Source organism: Anomalospiza imberbis, chromosome 24 (assembly GCF_031753505.1).
Source record: "Anomalospiza imberbis isolate Cuckoo-Finch-1a 21T00152 chromosome 24, ASM3175350v1, whole genome shotgun sequence".
Taxonomy (NCBI): Eukaryota; Metazoa; Chordata; class Aves; order Passeriformes; family Viduidae; genus Anomalospiza; species Anomalospiza imberbis.
The window spans coordinates 7460005-7479513 of NC_089704.1; the positions used below are offsets into that span (position 1 = coordinate 7460005).

Genomic DNA, 19509 nt, shown 5'->3' on the forward strand with positions numbered 1-19509 from the left:
TGAGAGGATGGAGAGCAGCAAAACCGGAGGGAGGCCGTAGGGAGCTGGCACTGTGCCTCACTCACAGGAGAACACACACCGAGCAAGCCCTGTTCTGAAACCCCGAGCTGCAAGGGCTGAGGGGGAAGGCGAGGAGTGAGGTTCACTGGGCTCGGGAGACGGAGAGGCCAGGAAGATGTTCCCACTCAGCTAGAACTGGAGGGTGGAGCTTGGGCCTTTACCTGCCCAGGGTGCAAAAACAACCACCTGGAGACAGCTGTAGATGTGAGGAAATAGATAAAACCAGGAACGTCCTTGTCCTTTTGCATGTATTTTGGAACTACTAAGACTACATTCCCGTTGTGTCTCGGTTTGTCAAAATCCACATCTAAGTAACAGATGTCTAAAAAGAAATGCCAATCCCCAGCCTGTCACGATGGGCGGTTACGACTCCCGCAGGCTGTGGCTCAGTCCCTCACTCTTACGTTTGTGTTGGCTCTGTTTTAATGGCTGCAGCGCAAAGCCCCGTTAGGTTTCCAGTGTTGGCTCTGTTTTAATGGCTGCAGCGCAAAGCCCCGTTAGGTTTCCAGTGTTGGCTCTGTTTTAATGGCTGCAGCGCAAAGCCCCGTTAGGTTTCCAGTGTTGGCTCTGTTTGTTTTAATGGCTGCAGCGCAAAGCCCCGTTAGGTTTCCAGTGTTGGCTCTGTTTGTTTTAATGGCTGCAGCGCAAAGCCCCGTTAGGTTTCCAGGTGAAAAGGGGAGGGCCAGGTCTGAGGGAGCGGCGCGAGCGCCCAGCCCAGCACGGTCACGCAGGCACCGCGCGCTGGGTGGGACGTGACGCACGCCGAACGTACGTACGTACGTACGTGCGTGCGTGCTGCGTGTGGGCCGGGGCGGTGCCGGTGCCGCCCGCCGGGAGGGGGAGGGCGCACAGGAGGAAGGAGGAAGCCGCCATCTTGGAGCGTCGAGTCGCCATAACAAGGCACCGGGGGAGCGAGAGGATTTTGTACCTGGGCGAGGGGGAGCGCGGCTGGTGGCGGTGAGGACGGGCCAGGGCGGGCGCGGCTCCGTGGGAGCAAGGCGAAGGGGCCGCTGCCGGCGGGCCGCGCCTCGCGGCCTGCGGCGAGAGCGCGGGCCTGAGCGGGGCCTGGCGGCGCCGCGGGCGGGGCGGGACGGCCGGACCGGGCCCGGGCGCACCGGGAGCGGCGGGACCGGGGGACCGCGGGGGCGGGACCGGGCGGCCCTCGCTCCTCGCCGGCCCGGGCGGCAAGCGGCGGCCGCTCCATTGTTCGCGGCCGGGAGGTGTTGGTGTGGCGCAGCTGCGATCGGCGGGCGGCGCCGGGCCCACCGCTCTGCCCCGGGGCTCCGCACTGCGGCCCGGGTTCACCGGGCGCACTGAGCACCTCGAGGGCTCCCTTTGTGCCGGGCCCAGCCGGCAGAAAGGGAAAGGTCCGGAGCTGCTGCCCCGGCCGCCCGCCCGCGCCCGGAGAGCAGAGATACGCGACGGAGGCCCTTTTTTTCCAGTCCGTTGGTTTGCGAAATGGTGGCGTTTCTTTTATCGGAACAGGGAGATTTTTTTGGGTTCCCTGAGGCTGTGCGTTTTTTTTTAACCTGTGCCCTTTTAAAGGATAGTTACGAGCGCGAGGGCATAAGGGACTGAGAGGTTTCATTTCCTACGCTATTGGAGAACTTCTCGGCGTTAGTAGTCCTGTCTCATTGGCGTCTCTGGCTGCCTTCGTAACTCCTCTGGCTTTTACGAAGTTAATGGCCAAGAGAAATATCTTTTCGAAGATGCCTTGAAAGTTAACTCGCAGAAAATCCTAGTATCGCAGACTTTAAAATGTTGCTGGAAGCCAGCACTGACACACCTTAAAAAGGCTGGGAAGTCTGAATTCCTTTTTCACTCTCTTGAAATGCTTTTCAACGTGCCTTTTTATTCACTGGGAAAACATGCATTTTGTTGTGAATGCCGAGGTTAGGAAGCAGGAGTCTGCTGGTTTTCCCTTTGTTTTTTCCGAAGATGCAGATGCTCAAGGCGAGCCTACTTTTCGTTCCATAAGATTTTGGAGTAGGGACGTTTTGTCTCCCTGGTACCTTTGTAAGGAGTCTTTAGCTCTGGTCCATGCTTGCTTTATGTAAGGGGCAGACTTTGTATTGTCTTTCCATAGTTTTGCAACCTACATACAGAGTCAATATTAAGTCATGTGTATGAAATGTTATCTTCCGAGCACCACATAAGTTGTCGCTGGCAGCAGGAAGGTAAGATCACAAGCAGGAAGCTGCTTAACCAGCAGCGTTACTGCCTCAGTTCAAGCTCAGTGCTTTGACTCAGCGAGGCAGCTGCTCTCATTTCAGTGTAATGGTGTTGTGTCGCTGCTCTTCTGAATAGCCTTAAATCAATACCCGGTTGAAAACTGGGGGTGAGCTGGGTGAGCTGGCATTTTGGGTTGGAGCTGTTGGTTTGGTTTACATAATCTATATTTCCCATTCAAACCGAACAGGGCAATCAGTGTATAATGTGAGGGTTTTGTGAGTTCTAACTGGAATGGCCACTTGATGTTGTAGTCTTGCTTCTTGTCACAAACTTACGCATAATATTGTTGTTCACGTTTTAGGGCTGGTTGGCTGCATCACAGAAGTGGGGGAATTGAGGAGCCATCAAAGCAATTGATACACTTAATGGTTACTTTATGAGGGGGCATAGGTAGTGGAAGGTCGCTGAAAGTACAACTGTTTGGGGAGTTTTCTTTGGTGTCTGAAGACGTTAGGCAACACTTTCTAGAAAGGCAAAAAAAGTTTGATGCATGTCTTTATAATTATCAACAAAAAAGCAAGTACTGTTGTTGCACACTGCCTGGGAAGAAATTTTTCTTAAAATACAAAAGTAAACTGAGATGATTTGCATAGACAAAAATCCACATACTAATTGTTATTGTCTGCTTCTCTTTCAGATTGAAGCAAGTGAATTGTGATATAACTGAATCTTCAATAGAGGGCTTTTTTTAAAAAAAAGTTGTTCCACAGTGCATCAGAGCAAGTTACTGCTTTACTTTTGAGTGACTTACAGGTGCTTGCCTGCATTGCAATAAAGGACTCATATATTGAGCAAGACTTATTTATCTCTTCATTTTGGAGAGTCTAATAAACTGTTATTACAGTTTCTGTACTGACTTTCAAAGTTTTGAAGTCTAAAAAGACATCTTTAAAGATAAAAGCATGAGCACGGCCAGAACAGAGAACCCTGTTATAATGGGTCTATCCAGTCAGAATGGGCAGTTGAGAGGCCCTGTAAAACCCAGTGGGGGCCCAGGAGGTGGAGGCACACAAACTCAGCAACAGATGAACCAGCTGAAAAATGCCAACACAATCAATAATGGCACTCAACAGCAAGCACAAAGTATGACCACCGCTATTAAGTAAGTGTTTGTATCGGCTGCCATGCAAGGAATGTTTAAAAGTTGTGTATGGGAAAGCATTCTTGGATTCCCACTTGGAAAATGCTGTCTTCTCTTTTGTCACATGGGTGGTTAGAAGTGTCCTGTCATGTACGTTACGAAAAAGCTATATTTCCACGTGCAAGCTTCTCTCCAACAGTAATTGTGGTGAAAATCCAATTTGGTCCTGTGCTTTTCTGAGTGTGAGCCACTGTCAGAGGTAGCCCAGCTTTTGAATCCTGTGTTTTTTGCTTGCTGGGAGTGGTGCAAGAGGGAGGTATAGGAGTGGGAGGGAGCTGAGCTGATGTTTAAGACTGAGGAGGAAATGCCATCTGGTCTCAGTCTAATTGTTTATGCCTTTCAGTTTGTTGCAGTTCTTTCCTATGGTGAGAAATGCTTTAAAGTCAGTTATCTTTTGTCATTGATCTGAAATAGTAGTACCTGATCTCCTCATTGTAATGCTCTGGCTTTAATTTATCAAAGCCTGAGCTGAGAGGATACAGTCCCACTGTGATATCCTGATCCCATCCAGCTAGTTTGGAAGTGCTGGTTGGAATTTCTAAAAGGTGTAAAATACTTGGACAGTATGGTAATGTGTTGCTTTTCTTTTTTTCTTTTTTTTAATTTCTTTTCCCCCATGGATCCTCCTCCCTTTGAACAGCACTGGCTTTTATTTTCTTAATTTGTGAAGGAAGTGCCAGGTCTCCTCAGAGAAAGTGTGATGGAACACTCAGGTTCCTAAAATCTGCCTAACCTGCTCCCTCCCCTCCTTTTTTTTTTAATGTATTACGTGGTTACTCTAATGAATGTTGTGAATTAAACTCATCAAAATTCACACATAACTTCCTGGGGCTGGTGATGAGAAAGACTTGCTCTCCACTCTACAGTGGCTTTCAAGAGAGGATGGGTATCTAAATCTCACTGAGAGAAAATGACGTTTGGTTAACAAGTGGAGTGATTGCTTACTAAGTTTTTTCACCAGAAATGTTTTTTACCTTTTCATGTTACTTGAGGATTAAGAATGGATCTTCCCTGGGCAAGAGAATTTTTCTTTTTAAGTAATGAAATATTCTTGTGTGGGTTTATTATAGCCAGTTTCTGTTATGTGACTAAGTAAGTGCTCAATTTTATATCTGTTCTGCTGTTTGGTTCAGTGCCCTAAAAATGGGACTTGAATCATGACTGGATAAAGATTTCACAGATTTGTTTGGCAGACGGCTGATTTTGTCTGTTTACAGTTTTCTGCCTGTTACATCCTGCTTAGCTCAGAGAAGACTTGAACTCCTATGTGTAGGCGCATTTAGCTTTGAGGAGGTGAAAATATGCATGTTCATCACTATATCTAAGAAAATAAAATGTAAAATGAAAATATTCATTATTTAAAAATCTGTTTTCATTTTATTTTGCTATAGACCTGGTGATGACTGGAAGAAGACTTTAAAACTCCCTCCAAAGGATTTGAGAATCAAAACTTCGGTAAGGATGATTGAATTGTGGGAATAAATATTAAATAAAACTTGTGGGAGAGATTGCAGTGGTAAAATACTGTCCTGAGCAAAGGCTAAAAAGTAGTTCGGCTCCTGCAGTTTTAAATGAAGAATTAATTTGTTCCCTCAACTGCTTGTGAGTGATGCTTCTCTTGGAAAGCTCAAAAATGGAGTTCACTGTGGGTTTCTTACTTTATTAGTATTATAACATGACACAGGCAGCATCTGCGTCATGTGAGGCAGATGGGAACATGTTGCTATATACACTCAGGAGCTGTGTTTGGCTCTGAGAAGGCGAATGTTTCCTTTGCCACTGTAGGGTGTTGCATGGCTTAATGGGAACTCCTGTATAGTAATTTGTGGTTTTCCTGTACAGGCAATTTCAGATTAATCTATAGCTGCAGATTGTATGACCCGATCTTATGGATGTGCTTATCTTTTTGATTATTCAGGACGTGACCTCCACAAAAGGAAATGAGTTTGAAGATTACTGTTTGAAACGGGAGTTGCTGATGGGAATCTTTGAAATGGGCTGGGAAAAACCATCTCCTATTCAGGTTGTTTGCAAACAGACTACTCAGATGCTGCTTTTAATTTTTTTAAATGTATTGACATTCTTATGCCTAAATGTCCAATGCTTATGCCATCACTGGGGAAAATTGAAGCTGTGAACGAAAGAACTTGGTGGGTGTCCCTTGGGAAAAGCAAGAATTTCTATCCCCCAACTAAATCACTAAGTCGTTCATTGAGTGACTTAGTGATGGGACTGCCTTACATGTTTGGAGACGTTTAACTTGCATTTTCCTTTTCATGCTGGAGGTGTTAATTTGTTAATTCTCTGTTCAGTAGCAATACTTTCACATAAGTAGTTCCCGTGGTCTGTTCTATACATTTTCCAAAACTGTGTTACTACTGGCTATGTACCTTTAGTTGTTAAAAAATATGATTATGGCATTATCACAATGTTGGCTCTTTTTATTGTGATCTTGTGGAAGAAGAATTACGAAGATTGTAGGGGAGAGAATAATATCTTAGCAAGTTTACTTTTCTGTACCTCCATCTTTCTTTTAGTTCTAAGGCTTGTTCTATTAAGAACTGTTCATGGGTAAACTTCGGGGGGATGGAAAGTTGAATTCTCTTTTAAATGGTCTCTCAAGATTTATCACTGACACAGCTCTGCCACCTTGTCTCTTTAAGGCATTAGAAAACTATGGCTTGCTTTGTTTATAAACAGATTCTCATTATGCCACCTTTCCAGAAGGCTGAGATTTATTTAGATGTTGCTGAAAAAGGTAGTAAAATTAAAAATACATGGGGCCTGTGTTTGGATGGCTGAAGATTTTATGAAAAGTATATCACAGGAATATAGAGGCTGAAATCACATGGGCTGAGGTGGTTCTGACATTCAGATGTAGGGGGGAATCTTTTTCCTTAGGAGGAGTTTGCTAGTCACTGTCATTGTCTCTTCACTTTTTGTTTTCCCAACTTTTCACTTTTTTTCCTAATGCGCTAGTATGGGTTTACCTGTGGTACCTGATCCCTTTCTTATGATCAGGCAAGATAAGGACTTGTAGGTGGGAAGTGTTGGGGAACTGATGGTTTAACTTCTTTCTGTTGTGAGTCTGTCATGCTTGTAGTTGCAGGATAGTAATAATAATAATGGTCATGAAACCGATTTCCTGTGGTACTGTTAGTGAGGGGAATTAAATTTGGTCAACCTCTTCAGTGAAACATGGCTTATGATTAATTGCTCATGCACTTTCTGTCCTTGAATTTCAGGAGGAGAGCATCCCCATTGCTTTATCTGGTAGGGATATCTTGGCTAGAGCAAAAAATGGAACAGGCAAGAGTGGAGCCTACCTCATTCCTTTACTTGAACGGCTAGACTTAAAGAAGGACAATATACAAGGTCAGTTGAGGTGGATCACAGTTAGCTGTCGCCAGGTAACGGTGTCAGTCACTACATGAGAACTTGAATCTAAAACTGGTTAATGAAATTGGGCAGTGTATGTTATCTGCTTGTACTTCCAGAGAAAGCTAATGGGGAGTGATGGAGGGGAGGTGTAATTTGCAAAGTCTCACAGTTGCTTTCAAAAGGTTCAAATAGAAGAAGGCTTGTAGACTTTTCTGTCTTGCCCTGGAAAGTGGATGTGGAGTAATAAGCAGGTATGCTGGCTGGGATGCTTGTACAATGGGAGCATCAAGGGCTGGAGAACTCTTGCATGAAATTTGCCTTGTCAAAAGCAGTTCCTAGGTCTTGTTCAGGATACCCAGAGTGGAATTCCTAGACTGTGCTTTTCATCATTTTGCTTCATGAAGTCTGTCTCCTGTGAGGATGTGTTTTTAAGGTACAGGGTGTTACTAGTAACTCACAGTGATGTTTTTAACTTCTAGCAATGGTGATTGTTCCCACCCGCGAATTAGCCCTGCAGGTCAGTCAAATCTGTATCCAAGTCAGCAAACACATGGGAGGTGCCAAAGTGATGGCAACAACAGGAGGAACCAATTTGCGAGATGACATAATGAGACTTGATGATACAGGTCAGAGCACTTTAGCTACGCTAAGGTTGCTATTTTTTTGTGGCTTTTGTAATGGGGTCATGGGATTTCTGCTTGTTACTGTTTGCCTGTTTACAGAACAGACTACAATGTCTTGTTTGGTGTGTATGCTGTTGTCATTCTTCCAAAGTGTTCATGTGAAACGTGGCCATGAATGCTGGAAGGAAACACACTTTTAATCACCTTAACATTGTGGTTGTTTTTTTTTTCTCTTTCTCTTCTAACTTTACAGTGCATGTGGTGATAGCTACCCCTGGAAGAATTCTCGATCTCATCAAGAAAGGAGTAGCAAAAGTTGAGCATGTCCAGATGATAGTATTGGATGAGGCAAGTTGCTTATGTTAAATGTTCCGGGATTTTAACACCAAGTTAAAGGAATGATGTGTCTCAGTGAGTGTCCTTTTGGTGCACAGCAGTGATTCAAACTTGCTTAGAGACATTGTAAGGTCTCTTCCATTTCTGAGTATTTTTGAGAAACTGTTTTGACAGTAGGAATTTTTTGCTTGTAAATCTTCTAAGAAAACAGCCTAGGGAGATTTGCCTTTCCTCTCTTTGCTGATGTTGAAGAATAAAGTAACAGTCTATTCCACAACAAAGGAATGCATTTCATTAGGTTTCTGTTTATAATGAGTCAGCTGTGCTTACCATGTAATTGTATATAAAATTGATTTATGAACATCCGATAGCATACAAGCTTCGAGTGAGAGAGAATATAGTAGTGTGAAAACTCTTGGATGGCTCTGGTAGGAGCCCTAGTAACTGGGTTTTTTTTCCTTCCCCCACATGTGTAGCTACCAAAAGACTATAATCTTACGCCATTATTTTTACTTGCTGTTTATTACTTCTGTTGTTACAGGCAGATAAGTTGCTGTCTCAAGATTTTGTTCAAATAATGGAAGACATAATTCTCACGCTACCTAAAAACAGACAGATTTTGCTCTACTCAGCCACTTTTCCTTTGAGTGTGCAGAAGTTCATGGTGAGTGGAGATGTGTCTCTGTAGGTATAGTGATGGTGGTAATATTGTGCAGGAAGGGTGTGAATGAGTGGTGCATAGCTGCTAGTGCTTGTTTTTTTTTAAATACATCTAAACTTCACAGGTTTAATCTAAATCAACCTAAGTCTAGGACAGAAGTTTGAAAGCAGTTTTTGACCCGCAGTTGCATTAATGGGAAGCTAGGTGTATACCTATAAGGTGCTGTTTTCCACTTTGTGTATTAGTTACATCATCTGTGTGGATTTGCTCCTGTTTGGCCTGCTTAGTCACCTTGGATTTATAAGTAATTGTTAGTGAAAATTTACCTGCCCTGTCTGTTTTCAGCATAGCATGAAGAGTGAGTGGCTAAGTAGTGCATCCTTGCCTCGGAGGAAGTTAAGTGTGGTGTAGAGTGGGAACTAGTTACATTGTTTTGCACGTAGATCTGCCTGCTTTATCAATATCTTTATTTTTCAGAATTCCCATTTGCAGAAACCCTATGAGATTAATCTGATGGAGGAGCTGACCTTGAAGGGAGTTACTCAGTACTATGCCTATGTCACTGAGCGTCAGAAAGTGCACTGCCTCAATACGCTCTTTTCCAGGGTAAGGAGCAGGGCTGTGTCAGGAACATACCAGAAGCTTTTTCTCTCTTGGGATCATGAATAAGACTGAGTATTTTAAAGACAGCCTAATGAAAGTTTTTCTTTGTCAAAATGTGCTATGTATCTAAGGCTAAAAAAGCATGCTTCTTGTCCAGCATCTCTGTGTTACAGAACTTTCTTAACTGTTTCCCTTTCTATACAAAAATATATCTGATGTAAATTACCAGCAGCATACCCGCTGTGCTTTCTTTCTGGATGGGATTTAGACATGTCTGGGATCCTCTGGTATTAGAATGCTGCATTTATTGAGAACACTGTTTATACATTCAGCTCCAGATTAACCAGTCGATCATTTTCTGCAACTCCTCTCAACGGGTTGAATTGCTAGCCAAAAAGATCTCCCAGCTGGGCTACTCCTGCTTTTATATCCATGCTAAAATGAGGCAGGTGAGTATGAAGTCTATTCCACCCCACCTCAGGCTTTACTGAACAGCTGAATTAAGTCTCATGCTTGCTTTAAGTTTGCATGTTCTTCATAAACTGAAACATGTATTGCTTTGGTTTTAGATACCCACTGCCAATCTTCCCCCATCCCAGCTCTCTCTCTGGACTATTCAGTGTATGTGTCCATTTGGTATTTTACTACTTCAGGTCAGGTTAATTAGTCCCAGTGTAAGCACAAACTGTAGCCAGAAGGCACAGTTCTTAGTGCTGCTGCCTTGCTTTGGCAGCATGGGGAGCCAGGGTAGAGCACACAGTGTAACTAACTCAGATGAAAACGGGCCTGAATTAAATTACAAAACCCCAGTACGTAGCCCATTCAGTGCCCTGTGTGGCTTTGCAAACAGTAATCTTGCACTGTGACTGCAAGGGAATCTGAGAAGTTGAGGAGGTGGATTGGATCAAACTTCTTGGTGAAAGCTGTGGCTGGTACATGGTGATCAGATACTTGTGGCTGTGGTGTAGCTGGTGAAAAATGCCATTGCAGCTTTGCTGGTGCAGAGGTTTCTGTTAATTGTACAGTAGCTCCTGTAGAATACTTGCACGAGCTTGACACTATTAAATGTTATCAGAAGGCTGAAGTGATGCGTGTAGAACAGGTGTACTTTGAAACATCTGTTTTAAATTTTATATGTAAACTACTGTAGCTTGCTGCTCGTGCAACTGACAGGTAATGCCAGTGTTTGCTGGGCCAGATGCAGAGCAATAATTGAGCAGAAACAGAAGTGGTGGTGTTACTGAGAACAGAGAGATATGGAAGTGGGTTTCTCGATGTCTGATTTTTGTATGCTTTTGATCAGTCAGTAAATGATCTTTTTGGCAAAGTGCAGCTATGTTTTTGCAGAATGCTTCAGCTTGTTCATTCTCTCTCTAAATTTCACTCAACAGTGATATTACTTAATCTTAATGTGGACTAAAGTGAGGTGTTTGTGAGGGGAGAGTCTTCACAGAAAACTGACTCATCCCACCCTTAATTCTGAATCGGTAGTGAGAAATGCTTCATACTGGAAAAGGAAGTTACTACCAGCCTCAGTTTTTGAGGGAGTGAATCAAACATGTGAAATTTGGCAAGGGGAAGCTGGAGAAAGACAACAGTCAAAATATCAGTTTAACTTCCTTGATGTAATTTCATGTGATTTTAGCTTTAGATAGTCCATTTCTGAGATGGTTTTGATGCCACCATAGGAGGTTTTAAAACACAGTAAGGTAATTGCCTTTGTTGAGAAGTGTGATCAAGACCCTCTAGAGTTAATTCTTCAGAATTTATGGTAAGGAGTGCTAAAAAATTTGTACTTGCATCTTACTTCAACTCAGCTGTTCTCTAATGAGAAGGAGGAGAAATTTACGTGATTCAAGTTGAGTGTTAGTTACCTGGTTATACCTGAAAGTAACAGCTGGTTGGTTTGTGGGTTTTGGTTTTTTTGCTTCTCTTTGTTTATATGTATGTATTTCCAGGAGCACCGCAATCGTGTATTCCATGATTTCCGAAATGGCTTGTGCCGCAATCTCGTTTGCACTGGTAAGAGTTCCTAAACATTTTCCTGTTTCTAAAGTTTATGATAGAAAGTGTATTAACCCGGGTATTGTAGATCAGTTAGCTGTAATAAACCAAAACAAGATGTTTTGGTAAGATGTCTCTATGTCAAGTCTGCATGTAGCAGGGTGCAGCACTCCTTTGTGCATGAGGAATTTTGTCTTCTGTGAAGGTGCAGCTTGCCAACAAATCATTTTACTGCAGTAGTGTTTTCTGTTTATTTTCGTATGTGAGGGTTCCCTGAGTCGTTGGGTCGTAAACTATATGATCTATCACTAGAGCTGTGACTCTGATCATGTGAAGTTTTGCTGATTCTTTTAAGGGTCTATAGCTCACTTTTTCTAAATACTTCTGTAGTTTTGACTGGCCTGTGTATGATCAGAGTTCTTGTTGTATGGCCTGTTTAAGGCAGTACCTGGCAGTGTCTGCTATCACTACATATGTCTGGGCCATCTTAACAAAAATCGCTAGAAGCAGAATAGAAGTAGTTGAGGTGGTGGAATGTAGTTCAGGTCTCAAGTCTCTTGTGACACTGGCAGTGCACAATTCTGTGTGAAGAGATGCTTGAGAGGAACTGCTCCAAAATATGTAATGTGGTAAACAATAGCTTTGTGGTTGTTTTTTTGCATAGATCTGGTGGTTTTGGTTTTTCTTCTTACATTGTTCATGTTTACAAAGTATACAGAGCAAGAGGAAGCTGTAACAGGATTTTATGTAAACTGCCTTTGATACAAGGAAAGCTTATATCTGGAAACTAGCACAAAGCAATGTTAATCACTGTTAATCTTTACACCCTAAATACTGTCAGCGTTTGAGCTCATTGAAAATAATTTTCTTTGTGATCTGGATTTTCTTTCAGATCTGTTTACCAGAGGTATTGATATCCAGGCTGTGAATGTGGTGATAAACTTTGATTTCCCAAAGCTGGCAGAAACTTACCTTCATCGCATTGGCAGATCAGGTGAGAGGAAAAACTTGGTTTAGGTGCAGCTTTGCTGATGACTGTGATGCTTTTTAGCCTTGAATTGGCTTTTGGTTTTTTATTTTTATATTTGAGAGTTACCTTGGGTAGCTTTGATTTTTCTGACACATTTATTTTTGGGTATCATTTCAGATGGCTATCCTCACTGAGGATATTATCTGAATAAAGGGCTGATCTTTTGAAACTGGCCTGAGCAATCTAATGGAAAAAAAAAAAAAAGGCATATCTTGCTTTTATCTCAGGAGACTTACTGTTGCCCCTGTTTGCAGTTTGGGAAAATTCTATACTAAAATCTCAGCTTCCGAGTGTCTCAAGCCTAGAGATTTATGCTTTCTTCTGCATGTATTTTGAGGTATGGTTCTACTGTCTGGGAATCAACCGAATATGCCCTGAAGAAAGGCAGTAAACAAAGGAACTTGGTGTAGTTGAATTTTGTAGTACAGGCTTGTTCAAGAGCTCTGGAAGACTTTTTGCTGGTAATTATCCTGGAGCTTTGGTTAGAGCATTTTGAACCTCCTGAGTTTTCTTACTCCTACAGCACTACAAAACTCCTTACCAAAAACTGATGTGAAAGGTGTCGATACCTGTGGATGGATTTGTTTTTAACATGACAGAATGATACTAACTTCACAGTCTGCAGACTTTTTCTCTTTTTCTGTCAGCCCCTATGTTAACTCAGTTCAGTGTAGGTGTGTGTTTTTGGTTTTTTGTCAAGGTCGCTTTGGTCATCTTGGCCTGGCCATCAACTTAATCACCTATGATGATCGATTCAACCTGAAAAGTATTGAGGAGCAGTTGGGAACTGAAATTAAACCCATACCAAGCAACATCGACAAGAGCTTGTATGTGGCAGAATACCACAGCGAACCTGTAGAAGATGAGAAACAGTAAACATGCAGGTATGTAAGTGCCTTACATGTGTTGAATGACAGAAATGTTGTTGATGTGTCAGTGTTAACCTCGGGGGAAGAGGGAAACTGATGTGATGAAAAAGCTCTGAATGTGAAAACGAGGGTTTGAAATAGAATGTCAGTGCAAGGAATTCCATGGATGTGCTGAAGGTGGGAGGGGAGGGATGAGTATTTTTTAGTTGTTTTAATTGAAATGCTGACTATGAGCTAAGGAGATCATAAATGGAGAAAAAGGGGAGCGGGGAATGGTGTTGGGAGAGGCCAGGATGGAGTACTAGTAGCCTAATGAATTCTTTCTGTATTGCTAAGCTGAAATGAGAAATTGGTGAGGGGCAGAGAGGAAAGTAGTCCTCAAAAAGGTGAGGAGATAAAATGGATAGCTGTGAGAACAGAGCATCAACCGAAGAGTAAGCACCTCACCAGCCAGAAGGACCAGGTTCGAGCAAAAGGTGCTGCCTCTTTTGTATACTTTGGTTCATGGAATTCTTGGAAATGAGCAAAGTAGGGAGTGAAGCTGTAATTCATCTTTGCTGCCACTTGAGGTCGTCTAGGTAGTTTCAACAGAAAATGAGGTTCCACTGTTGGAGACTCATCGAAGTGCTCCCTCTCTGATCATTGTCTCAGGAAAAGCTGCTGAGTTAAGTCCTTTTATAGGAAAATGACTTGCCTTGGACTGCAGTCAAGTTAAATTGGCTGCAGGATGATGATCTGACCTTAGTTAGGATGTTGTCATGCAAGATCCCTCACCATACAGTTTAGGCTGAAAATCATTCTTATTGTGTACTCTTCTCAGAGGTCAGGAATTAGAAAGACAATACCAGTGAAGCTGCTGAAATTATTTTCAGATGACCAAAAATAAAAAAGTGGCTACAGAAGCAGACTGCTCGATAACATTACAATGAGCATATGGTTCCTTCTTTGAAGTCATCAAGGATAGCCCTAGATAAGTCATACCAAGCTGACTTGAAAGCTTCTGCTTTGATGATTGAACCTTCTCCGTGTTTATAAATAAATAGAATACAAAACAGGTAGTAAATGTGGAACAGGCTCTTGGATGGTAACAGGTAATGAATGTAGAACAGTTTCCTAAGAGGAATGCTGGGAGAGCAGTTTGCTGCTTCCTAAAATACAAGAATCCAGGAGGTGGTCATGTTCCATAGGTACAGAAGGGCTTTAGCAGCACCTCTTTCTACAAAGCGGAAATTGGGATTGAGCTGTTCAATATGCCCTTTGCCTTTTGAGAGCTGTTGCATAGTTATTGTATGTGATTCATCATTTTGTGTTGTGGTTTTGTATAGAACCGATTTAACTGAGGGTGTTGTGGCTGTTTGTTTTATTGGGTTTTTTCTGCCTTTTTTTCTGTGGTTTTTTTTGTTTGTTTGTTTGTGGGATTTTTTTTGGTTTTTTTCTTTTTTTTTTTTTTTCCTTTTTTTTTGTTTGGTTTTGGAGGGGTTGTTTTGTTTGTTTGGTTTGTTTTTGGTGGTTTTGTTGTTTTGCTTAATTTTTTTTTTTTAGGCTTTGATTACACATGCCAGAAGGTGAAGCCCTATGATCCAGATCTGTGACACATCGTTTCTTTGGGGATACCCTTCTCTTTGTGGGTTTTTCTTCATCTTTTCATTTCGGAACTATGAAGACTAAAAGAGCTCAGCCTTTTTTTCTCTTTAAATTTGGCAGCAAGGAAGAAAGAAGATAAAAGGAGGAATGTCTTTTTGTTTTTCCACTTGTTTGCACTGTGTGCTGATTGAACATTAGTTGCACTAACTGCTGGTTTTAAATTTTGTTTTCTTTGGGCGGGAGGGTCAGCAAGGGAAGAAGAGAAACCCTGAAAAGAGAAGAATCTTGATGAACACGAGCTTGTCTGCTATTTCAAATTCTTTAACCATTGACTGAGTGCATTTCAACTTCTCCCTGGTTACTCATCTGTTTTTTAAGCTACAGAGCTTGTTACTTATTCGTGCAAAGTGCCTTATGCTATGAGACCATTCAGAATATCACCTTTCTGACACAGCCCAAGGAATCAACATCTATTTTTGGTTTCAGGTCAAAGTTCCCCTCTCTTCCCCTTCTCCTCCTTCCCATGTACTCAAGCCCAGGGCTGGGAGGTGAAATGTGTTGGTTATTGGTAATACTACTTTTTTTTCAACTTACTTTTTAAAATTTTTTTTTAATTTTTTTTTTATTGGAGGAGTTGATATGCATCTGCAGTTCACCCAAACTGTAAATATCTGTATTTAAAGTGAAACCAACCTAAAATCTGGGCTGATTAGGTGCAGCATCCTAGCTCCAGAAGGAAAGAGTAGCCTGTGATCCTTTGCAGGAGCCATAAGAAAAGCCCTGTGCTCTAGCAGAACACTAAAGACTGGTTTCCATGAGTCTTCATTAGTAGTTACAGCACTTGATAGGTAGACTTGTTTCAGAGCCATGGCCCTCTTTCTTCTGGTGCAGTGTGTCCCATAGAAAATCAGATGTGTATATTGTACAAACTTTGTAAATATGATTTTTTTTCTGTTTGGGTTCATATATAACTTTTTCTTTTATGATGAAGGTTGCTGAGGTTAAAGGGATTAGACTGATTATGGGAGCAGCTAAAGATGAGAGGGGCTCAGTTTTCTGCAACACTAAACAATGAGAAGTGCTCTGACCTCTGCAAACTGCAGGCCACCACAAGTGTCCCTTGTCAGGGTGGATTTGCTCTGGTGCTAGCAACAGTCCTGTACTGCTTGTATGGAAGAGATCACTTGTGGGGCTCCAAGGCCTCCAAATCCATAGCTCAGCCTTTTGGGAGATGCTCTTTGATTTTCCCCTTTAGAAACTTCAGGAACTTGACACAATCTGGAGTCCATGACTTGTGTTCCATCATGGTGTGAGGGAAATCCAGTGGGTGTCGCTGAGCAGTATACGCGCAAGGTGTGGATTTGGGTTTGAGAGACCATTAAAAAACCAGTTTACATGCATAAACTGACAGTTCTGGAGCGTTGTGGAATTGATTAGCTTCCTGCAGCGCTGCATTTTCTGCCCAGAGTGGCCTCTGTGCAGAACTGTGAGCAGGTAAGGGCAAACCCCTGTTAACGTCAGAAGCTGCAGGAAGCTGCTTGCCATCTACTCTTGTTTGCCATGAGTTGCTGTCTGTCATTTTGCATTGTATATTGCTGAAAAGTGCTTTCTGGTCAAGTAGTGTTGCTTTAAATTGTGCCCCTCCCAACATGCTTGATGTTTGGCCTGATCTACAGGCAAAAGGAGTGAGACAAATCAAAAAATTACTCTTTTTAAAATCCCTTTTAGCCTGTTAACCACCACTGTCAGGAGGCACCTGGGTGAATGCAATCCCTTTTGCTCAGTCATTTATTGCATATACAGATGCTGCACTCACACCATGCTTGCTTACCTTTGAGGCAGGATTTAATTGTCTTAATTTCTCCCCATTTTGACCCTTTTTTTGAATTGGAGTAAAATAGTTTGGAATCACAAGGTGGACTAGCCATTCCTTTCCTTGATGATCATAAATAGAAGCCAGGTGCCTCCTGACAACAACTTTACAAGATAGAAAGGTTTTTGTGTTCGGGATGTTTTTCTTCTTTTTGTCAGCAGTGACTCCATAATTGTAGCAAATGCTGCACTAGAATACAAACTCAAGAGCTTTGTCTCTGTGAGCCACATAGCTTATATCTGACTGGCAGGTACTAAATGTAAACAGTTTTGGGGTGCTTTTTGGGGGTGGGGGGTGGGAGCTTCTGGGTGGTAACTTCGACCAAAAGTAAAATCTTGCTCCTGTACTGCAGCCAGCTTATGATTTTCCAGACAGAAGAGGGATCATTTAAATGCAACAAAGACCTGAAAATGTAAATAAATTTTGTATCTCACCAGGGCATGCACATGTTCCAAGAACAGGATAGCGATGTCAGGTTGGGTGTGTGTGCTCTGCATGGATTTGTGGTAGGTTAGCCTGGTGCCATGCATTGATGGTCCCTCTTGAAGCACAGAACTTTTGAAAGTATTACTTTGAAATTGGCCTCTCACTGAGGAATGGCACTTACCTAAACTATCGGGGGCACCATTTTTAGGTGGCTTCTTGTCAAGGAAGAAGCCGCCTATTTTTGGTGCTAGTAGGCTATCTCAAACAGATGCGATCTTGCAAATGGAAAGATGCTCCAGAAGACTAGGATAATCCTAGTTTTGTTTTTTTGTTTTGTTTTGTTTTTTTTTTTTCTTTTTTGTGCGTGTGGGGTTTTTTTTACTTCCCTTTTTTTTTGTTTGTTTGTTTTGGGCTTTTGTTTGTTTTTGATCATTTTGGTTTTTGGTTTTCTTGGTTGTTTTGTTCCCTACCCAAGAGTAAGGAGTGTGTATAAATCTTGGCTTCCTGAGATTTCTTGTGAGCTCCTGTTTTTGCTGGTCATCAGCCTTTAGAGATGGATAAGTCAGAACCTTCAGTGATGAGCCCTAGGTCAAATATTTCCTCTGACAAAGTTGATGAGACTGAGGACCTGATGTGTTCTGCATTCCTTTTTTGTTGGAAGTCTGAAAGTTTCACTCTATGAGTCTCTGAGATGGAGCTTCACAACTGGGTGAGGTGGCTGTGAAGAAGGTCATGGAATCTTCAGCCACTTGAGAGAACCTATAGGCCAGTCTCTGGGCGTCCACTGTCAGGTGGGCACTGTAGTGGCTGGAGGCCTTTTCCCAAAGGGAGGGGGGTGGTTGGTGTCAAATACATGTTTCAGTTTCCAGAATGAGATGGGAGCATCTTTCCTTGCCCTCTGTGACTGTTTTTGTGGGTAAGAACAGGGAAGCTCAACATGAATTCATGTTGTGTTATATGGTGGTATCAAATCATCTCATTCTGATCTTCTGTTTATTTTTATTTGGGATGGGGGGGAGGGTGTCTGCTCCAAGGATTTAAAAATGCTTCAAACACTTTTTTCTTTACAAATTACTGATAGGACACAAACCTGAGCAGATGGCTGTGTTGCCTCAGTTTCTGTAAGAGGGGTTACAGAGCTGTCATGCCACATCTCTTGAGCTGCTGTTGTGGTGGTTCTTGCCCTGATGCTGAATTTCATAGTGCTGCTGGGGCTGCTGGTCATTACTTCCTGAGAACAAAGTGAATTTTGTTCCCAGAGACTGCAGCAGTACAGATGCCATGGTAGAGGTTGGGCAACTGTATTCCCTGCAGGGAGTTTTCTGCTTGCTGTGAACTTCTGGTCCATCTTTTTCGAATCACAGTTTATCTTTGTAATCAGCCAGGTCTCTGGACCAAAGAGCATGCATCTGAACTTCACTAGAAGGCTTTGGCAGATAATCCTGTAGGCTTTGCTCAGTTCATCACTGCGTTGCTAAAATGCCTCTGTGTGGAAGCATTGTTAAATTCTGCTGTAGACAAGTTAGGGAGGAGTGGGGGGGTGGGGGGAGGGGAGTAGGGATGTGTTTATTAAGATACAGCCTTGCTGTATTTTAACCAGTAATTTTGGGGAAGGGGTGTCAGGAGAAGAAAATAGTCACTGTTCCCCTTATTGAAAGAAACTGGAACTTTTATTTCAAGAAAAAAAAATCACTTGCAATTCAAGTGGAGTGTCATAATCCAGTAGACCCTAGACAAGGGGTTGCTATTCTAACTGTTAACCAGCAAACAATATGGTCTAGTCCTTCAAAACAGTCAAGGGAGGGAGGGGAAAATTGGCTTTCTGTTAAATTGTCAATTGGCAAACTCTCCAGTGGAGCTCAGATTTTGTTGAGAATGTGTTTTCTCTGGCTTTGTATGTGTTGCAGCACTGACTTGTGAAGAGCTTCATGAGTTGTGAGTGCAAAAAAGATGAATGGAAAAATCCTGATTTTGTTAATTAAACTCAATAAAAGCTCCCTGGAACTCCCATTTGTTCTGTTTTTTTTTTTTTTTCTTTTAACTGTGCTGAGTGAAAAACATGCTGGTGTCCTTACAGAGACTCATGGTCTGCGTTGGATGCAACAACCTTTGGAGAGAAGCCTCAAGAAAAGGAGGCACAGGATAAAAGGAAAAGTACTCTCCTGTGTCCATGAGAGGCATCCTTTGTCTGCACAGACCCTCCACATGGCAGCTGGTTTTTTTTCCAGGATTGAATGCTCCACAGTCTCGTCTCCACTAGACTAGAAGACTCTGTGTGGTATCTGGTTGCAGTGCCAAGTTAGCTGCTTCTTTGGCAGTGAGAATTTCTGCAAGGGGCCACAGGAGCACTGTAGATCCTGCTGGGGCTGTGTCCTTGTGTCTTTCATCAAGAGTCATCCTGAGTTCTGCCTTGCTGGCTGTTTGTGCTGCGGAAGACGTTGGGTGTGCTGTGGTTTTGGTGGTTAGAAGGAGTCTTTTAAAGATGCTTTAAAAATCACCAGCAAAGGAGTTGGCAAAAGCAGGTGAAACCAGGGCGAAGTTCAGTGGTAAGGTTCACTCTGCTGTGGCCTACATGATTAAAGCACACAGCATAAAAGCAGACTACACCAAATCTAAACCCAAAATTTTCAACATGGAGGCTGGGGGAGAAAGGCAAGAAGAGTAAGGATGGGAATGGGTAAGTGGA

At 42.6% G+C, this 19509-nt stretch overlaps 1 protein-coding gene across 4 annotated transcripts; it reads left to right on the top strand.

Moving 5' to 3' along the window:
• Window positions 1-869: 869 nt before the first annotated feature.
• Window positions 870-18833, top strand: DDX6 (DEAD-box helicase 6). Of its 4 annotated transcripts, none has more exons than XM_068172124.1 (14): window positions 870-1017; window positions 2930-3394; window positions 4825-4888; window positions 5352-5456; window positions 6679-6808; window positions 7294-7440; window positions 7691-7789; window positions 8319-8437; window positions 8912-9040; window positions 9370-9486; window positions 10996-11059; window positions 11934-12035; window positions 12772-12955; window positions 13277-13396. In XM_068172124.1, exons 2-13 carry the CDS (start codon window positions 3195-3197, stop codon window positions 12945-12947), a joined length of 1452 nt encoding a protein of 483 aa, XP_068028225.1. In that variant the 5' UTR covers window positions 870-1017; window positions 2930-3194; the 3' UTR covers window positions 12948-12955; window positions 13277-13396. The 4 variants fall into 4 exon arrangements, with proteins under 4 accessions (XP_068028225.1, XP_068028226.1, XP_068028223.1 ...); XM_068172122.1 differs by lacking the exon at window positions 13277-13396 and adding an exon at window positions 14483-18833 and having other exon boundaries at window positions 871-1017; XM_068172123.1 differs by lacking the exon at window positions 13277-13396 and adding an exon at window positions 14483-18833 and having other exon boundaries at window positions 879-1014.
• Window positions 18834-19509: the final 676 nt, after the last annotated feature.

Bases quoted from the DNA above. Each gene is read 5' to 3' on its own strand.
- DDX6 (XM_068172124.1), top strand. From the start codon at position 3,195: ATGAGCACGGCCAGAACAGAGAACCCTGTTATAATGGGTCTATCCAGT. The intron at 6,809-7,293 runs GTCAGTTGAGGT...TTTAACTTCTAG, and splicing joins AAAGAAGGACAATATACAAG to CAATGGTGATTGTTCCCACC. The intron at 7,790-8,318 runs GTTGCTTATGTT...TGTTACAGGCAG, and splicing joins GATAGTATTGGATGAGGCAA to ATAAGTTGCTGTCTCAAGAT.